This window comes from Sarcophilus harrisii, chromosome 3, assembly GCF_902635505.1.
Source record: "Sarcophilus harrisii chromosome 3, mSarHar1.11, whole genome shotgun sequence".
Classification (NCBI taxonomy): Eukaryota; Metazoa; Chordata; class Mammalia; order Dasyuromorphia; family Dasyuridae; genus Sarcophilus; species Sarcophilus harrisii.
This window is the reverse complement of record NC_045428.1, coordinates 596,167,308-596,173,444: the sequence shown is the minus strand read 5'-3', so window position 1 is coordinate 596,173,444 and position 6,137 is coordinate 596,167,308. Positions and strand designations below refer to the sequence as shown.

Sequence of the window (6,137 nt, the reverse complement as noted above, 5' to 3'; positions counted from 1 at the left end):
ATTTTTTAAATAAAAAAAGAAAGTATTATTTTAAAAAATTAAAGCAAATCAAATAAAATTTGAGTAAAGTGCTTAGCACAGTGCCTAGCTCATCATACTTAATATAAATATATATAAATACAAACATAAAATAAAATCCACATAATATACTTCAACACTCAGCATGGTGCCTAACACATACTAGGCACTAGATTGACTGGAAAGGCATCCCCTCCTCATCTCTTTTTGTTGAAATTTTCCTTAAAGTGCAGCTCAGGAACCTTCCTACATCTTTCCCTCATTCTCCTGACTTCGTTTCCGCCAAAGTTCTTGTCTTATCTCTTCTTTGATCTACCTCTTCCCCCCCATCTTCTCCTCCTCCCTATGCATGCTTGTGTGGAGACAGATTAAAAGCTCCTTGAGAGCAAGAACTGTCATGTTTTCATCATTTTTAGAAGAGGAAACTGGCACACAGTAGTTTTCACACAATTAGTAAGTGTCTGGGGCTGGATTTAAACTCGTCTTCCAGCCTCTAGATCCAAAGTTCTAACCACTGCACCATCAAGTGCTTAGTAAATGTTTGATGAGAGATTTGGAGTGACTGATGTTTATTAATGGCCACTGTTACAATGTCAGGGCTGAGACTACAGAGTATATATATAGTCCCTGAACTCAAGGACCTTCCATTCCACTAAATGTGAAGAAAAATGGACACAAAATAAGAGATGGAGACTGGTCCTCCAGCATCCTGCCATCCCTTTGTTCAGCCCCCAAAATGATTTTCCTAAAGTACAGATTTGACCATGTGGACCCTTACTCAATAAACTGCAGAGGCTCCCTATCACCTTCAAGATACAACATCCTCTGCATTCAGACCTTCCCAGCCCAGCCTCTTCCCTTCCATCTCCCTCTCTCTCCGTGGGATGGGAAACAGCCACTGTTTCAGGAACAAGATACTGTATCCCTTTTCCTCTTGCACCTCAAAGCCAGAGCCTTTCCCCCTTTGCTCTACTGTAGCCCCTGCGTGGGCAGCGAGGTGGCGCCATAGTGCTGAGCACTAAGCACTGAGCACTGGTCCTAGAATCAGGAACACACTTTTGTGAGTTCAAATGTGACTTCGAATACCAGCTGTGTGACTGTGGGTGAATCACTTCACCCTGTTTGCCTCCATTTCCTCATCAGTAAAATGACTTGGAGAAGGAAATAGCAAACCACTCCGGTATCTCTGCCAAAGAAACCCAAGATAGGGTCATGAATAATCTAAAAACAAAAGCCCTTTTTTAAAAAAAAATTTTTTTTTAGCTTGCTAGGTAGTGCAGTAGGTAGAGCACCAGCCCTGAAATCAGGAGGACCCGAGTTCAAATCTGGCCTCAGACACTTTAACACTTCCTGGCTGTGTGACCCTGGGCAAGTCACTTAACCCTGATTGCCTCATCAAAAAAATAAACAAATAAATTAGCTTGCAGCATTAGATTGTAAGCTGCTTAAGGGCAGGGACTCTTTTTATCGATTTTGCATCCAAGAGTCCAGTAAGTTGCCTGGTACATAAATGCAAAGACGAGCAAGAGAGGTAGGGATCAAGCCAAAGAAATAGACAGCTATCACTACAACTAACTGGGAACCAAGACTTAATACAGTGAAGACACAGAGGAGAGGCAGAGAGCCCAGAACTCGGAGGTCCCTAATTCTTGGCCGGAGCCAGAGTTGTGGGAGCTCAGGCCCTTCCCATTGACTGTCCCTGAGGAGTTAAGGAAGCCTCTTTAATTTCCTCCCTAATTAGGGGCCCATTGTCTGGGCCAGAACTGGAAAGGCTGGTCTGGAGGGGGTGTCTCTGCTCACTCCCAACCCCTGAGGCTCAGAGGAAACTTGGAAAGGCAGAAAGCCGGAATGTCAGTTTTGACGTTGGAAGGGACTGTTTGGGTACATTTGGACGCTAAACCTTCTGTGCTCCATGGCAACTGAAAGACAACCTAGATTGAGAAAGGGCAGAACCCTCTACGGATAATAAGATTCAGAGATTCAGCAATGGAGAAATCGAGAAAAATGACAGAGGAAGAGAGAAGCATCTGACCCAGAATATACTGCCTCCCAAAATGTAGGGGACCTGAATTAGGGATTGAGATCTATGAAGGTTCCAGAGATTGGGAGGAGGGGGAGGAAGGAGGGCTGGGAAGAAAGGGATGGCAATATTCCAATCAAAAAGAAAAATCACACGGTGGTATGGGGTTTGAAGGCAGTGAGGCACTGGGAAAAGGACATGGGGTACTTGGGATCTGGGGACTTTGAGAAAGTGGGGACAGCCAACAGGCCAGTGGAATTATTAGCAAAGATGGTTTAGAGTTCCGAGAAATGGGCACAAAGAAATGAAGGATGCAAAGGTTGATGGGAAAGGCAGTGAAATTGACAAGATAACGAAATGGACATTTGAGATTAATACAAGGACGTGGACACAGGGAGGACGTGGGGACATGGGGAGTGACACAGGGAATGATCAAGGGAAGGTCTTCCCTACCCATGATGTCCCATCTCCCTGCCTGCTTCCTCATTCCTCCCACATTCACCACCTTTCTTATCCTCCCCCTCATCACAAAGAGGAAAGGAACCAGCTCAATCCAGTCACAAGGTTTTATTAATCTTAGATTTGGGGGAGAAAAATCAGCTCAGTTACCTCTTACTCTGGATACCTGAGCATGGTAGTGAGTTCATGAAACGGGTTAGGGTTCTTGGAAATTTGGAGAAAGATCTTCAGACCCCAGATCCTGCAGGAAGAGAACATTTGAATCGGACTTACATCCCGACTATTGAGACTTTAGGTCTTTTAATCCTCAGTTTCTCCATTTGTAAAAATCCCAGGATATGGTCTTTATTACAAGCAGTTGTTCCAGACCTGCTATTTCAAAGTCCCAAGTCCTTTCCATCTCGAAAATCTTTTTTTTTCCCATGCATCCAAATCCATCCTAGAGATGAGGTTAGGAAACCTGCAAGTCCATCATTAGCAAGTCTGAATGCCTGAGTCTTGTCCTTGGGGGAGGTCAACAGGGTTGGTCAGAAGGATCATGGACCTGGGTTCCTTTGCAGGGTGTGGGGCCCTAGTTTCAGGCCACCTGTCCCTGAGGGCAGGACTGGGGACAGGTTGGACAGGCCAATCTTCTTGAGTGGGTGAGGGGAACTTGTTAAGGGTTCTTCTTCATTTCATTTAGGATCCAGGTCCGGTAATGGCACAAGCTGGTATAAACGCCAGGATACCTGGCCAGGCCGCAGTGTTCTATGCCCCAAGACACAAGGCCCTCCAGGACCCCATTGCACACCAGCGGGCCTCCAGAGTCACCCTACAGAGAGACCAAGGATAGACGAGTATTGAGACATGGGCCAAAGAGATTCAAGACCAGCTACACAAGCAGTAACTTTTCTATCCCAATCCACCTCCCTGTCTGTGACTGGGTCTATTGCCAATGGACTTCAAAACCCAGGAGGGATCGTCCAGGTCCCATCTGAGATCCTCCCGGGGATGTCACTCCACCACACCTCCCAGTTTCCATGCTTTCCCAGGGCCCGGAGCTCACCTGGCAGCTGTCCGCCTCATTTTGGTAGTTCCCAGCACAGATCATGCCTGGTATCTTGATATCCGGGTAAGCTGCTATGCATTCCTTGTCAGAATAGATTTTGATGGTCAGGCACTGAAGGATGGCGGGATATTTGACTGCAGCCAGGGAAAAAAAAAGAGGGACAAGCTCAGTCCCAAGAACTGAGGTGGGGACCCAGTCCCTTCCATCCAGTCCTAGCATTCATCCTCACCCACCCAGGCGGGACCTCGGACCCCTTACCAAAAGGACTGGAAACAGAGCCCCAGCCAGACACCACGCAGGAGGTCCCGGGTCTAGCGCAGTCTTTTGCAAGCTGAATGGGCTGAACTTGGGAGGTCAGCTTCACTGGCCTCTGCAGGTAGAGTAGCATGAGATCATTGCTTTTGGTTCTGTGGTTGTAGTTGGGATGGGGGATCTGTTGCTTCACCCTTACTATTTGCTTGGAGAGCTCCAGCCGCCGGAGATTGTGTTTCCCCAAGACCACTTGGAGGTTCCTTGTTGGAAGGCGAGCCCGTTCAGTCCTTCCCAATCCCGATTCCCAGCCTCGCTCACCAACCTTTCAATTCTTCCCAGTCTCCCCAAATCCCCATTCCATTAACTTGATATCAAGAGGTGCCCTCCTGGAAGATCCCGTCCAAGTGGAAGGCAGATTTGGAATACCGATCGGACCCAAACCCGGGCTTCTTTCCACTTGAGAGACAAGGATAAAACTCTGGGACTCATTTTGGTTTTGACCTGGATCCGGTACAGTGGGCAGGGCTAGCCTAGGGTTGACCCGAGCCTGGCTGCTTAGCCCAGCAGTGCAGGGGGTCACTTACCAGTGGGTACAGTGGGCTGCCGTGAGCACCCACTGATCAGACAGCAGGACACCTCCACAGTGGAAACGTCGAGAGGCAAACAGGGCAGCCTGCCAGGGCTGGGAGAAGGGAATGCACGCTTGACCACCTATGATCTTTTCCTCATTAATAACACTGGCTCTGGCTGGGTCTGAAGGAATATGAGGATAGGGAAATGGAGACAATTCCCTCAGACTCCAGAACCTCGACCTCTTCTTCTGGTCCACTTCCTTGCCAAGAATCCCTTCTAAAACCAACCAACTCCATTGCCTTGCCTTCAGCCCTCGTCATCCTCATACGGTCCCTTCCCCCCCACATTGCCCAACTGCAATTATTCTCCCTTCCTTCTTCCCCGATTTCCTTGTGAGAAAATACTTGCTTAAAAAAACAAAACACTTAGCACATTGCTGGCTATCTAAAGGCTTACTCCCTTCTAAATCTCCCTCCCTTCCCTCCACACACACTTGGAAAATTCCCCTACCTCTGTTGTATTCTTCCCAACAATGACCCCAGCCCAAATCTCCTCTCCCTTCGTCCTCTGCGTACCCTCTATGGCCCCAAGTACCATTCACTCCACCACCCAGTCCTCTTACCAGCGTCCCACAGAAGAAGCAACAGTGCTAAGAGGGGCACCATATCTGAAGGGATGTCGAGGCAGGGTTGGGAGATCTGAGGAGAAACGGAGAAAAAGTGAGGATATTTATGATCCCCAATCCAGAGGCAGAACTTGATGGAGAAGCAGAAAGTACCAAAATCGGAGATGGCGTTCCAAACCAAAGACAGCCAGAGTCCTGGAGGGAGGGCTGGGAGAAGGAAGGAAAGCCAGATGGCAGCCCAGGAAGAGGTATTCACAGAAAAGAGGTGGTACAGGAAGATGTCCCTTCTTTTGTCTCCTCTCCAGTAGCAAGGGGAGGTTTTTATCTCAGGTAGCAACAGCCCCCGCCCCTGTAACCAGAGAATGCTTTTATTGTAGAGTCCTTGAGTTAATGAGCACACACCCAGTGGGTCTGGATTCTAATCCAGAAACCAAGAAATGGGAGGGGATAGGACTCCCAGAATCCCAGAGCAGGAAATGAGAGGTGGGGGGGGGGAGGAAATGGGAGAGGTGGGGGAAGGGACAGAACATCCAAAGGAGCACGATGGGGGTGAGACTAGAAGAGACAGGATTTAGTGACACCATCTATGGAGTCCTAAGTTTTTGTTGGTTTTTCAGTCCTGTCCAGATCTTTGTGATCCTATTTGGGATTTTCTTGACACAGAGGAGTGGTTTGCCATTTCCTGCTCCAGTTCATTTTACAGATGAGGAAACTGAGGCAGAGTAAAGTGCTTGCCCACGGTCACCTAGCTACCTGGATTTGAACTCGAGTCCAGCGCTTATGCGCTCTTAGCCACTTAGCTCCACCAGAAGCACAAGTGTTCAAATTCCCCCGGCATCCTTTGGAACTCATCTCATATACAAGAGGCGGTTACTGATATCTCTACTCTCTCTTCTCCCCTCCCTCTCCAAGCCTCCCCACTTCCATGTTTTTTGCACAACTCTTGTTCGACTTAATTATTTACCTGATTTAGACTGTGAATTCTATGAGGGCAAGAATTGGTTTTTCTCCTTTGCACCTGTGTGGTTCAGACATCATTTAATTAAAAAAAAAAAAGCTGGAGAGATCTCTAGAAGCAAAGCAAAGTTTATTATACGTTCTCGCGAGAATCGCCCATGAGCAGACAATCGAAGGGAGGAGGC

The 6,137-nt window shown here is 47.8% G+C and overlaps 1 protein-coding gene across 1 annotated transcript; it reads right to left on the bottom strand.

Annotated features, from left to right (window-relative positions):
* Positions 1–2,596: 2,596 nt before the first annotated feature.
* Positions 2,597–5,268, bottom strand: KLK14 (kallikrein related peptidase 14). Its single transcript, XM_012547108.2, has 6 exons — positions 5,149–5,268; positions 4,993–5,068; positions 4,382–4,550; positions 3,804–4,057; positions 3,543–3,679; positions 2,597–3,308 (listed from the first exon to the last, which is right to left on the bottom strand). The coding sequence occupies exons 2-6, from the start codon at positions 5,033–5,035 to the stop codon at positions 3,153–3,155; spliced, it is 759 nt and encodes a 252-aa protein (XP_012402562.1). The 5' UTR covers positions 5,036–5,068; positions 5,149–5,268; the 3' UTR covers positions 2,597–3,152.
* Positions 5,269–6,137: the final 869 nt, after the last annotated feature.

Bases quoted from the DNA above. Each gene is read 5' to 3' on its own strand.
- KLK14 (XM_012547108.2), bottom strand. From the start codon at position 5,035: ATGGTGCCCCTCTTAGCACTGTTGCTTCTTCTGTGGGACGCTG. The intron at 4,058-4,381 runs GTAAGTGACCCC...CCTTCCAACAAG, and splicing joins GCAGCCCACTGTACCCACTG to GAACCTCCAAGTGGTCTTGG. The intron at 3,680-3,803 runs GTAAGGGGTCCG...CCCTGGCTGCAG, and splicing joins CTCTGTTTCCAGTCCTTTTG to TCAAATATCCCGCCATCCTT.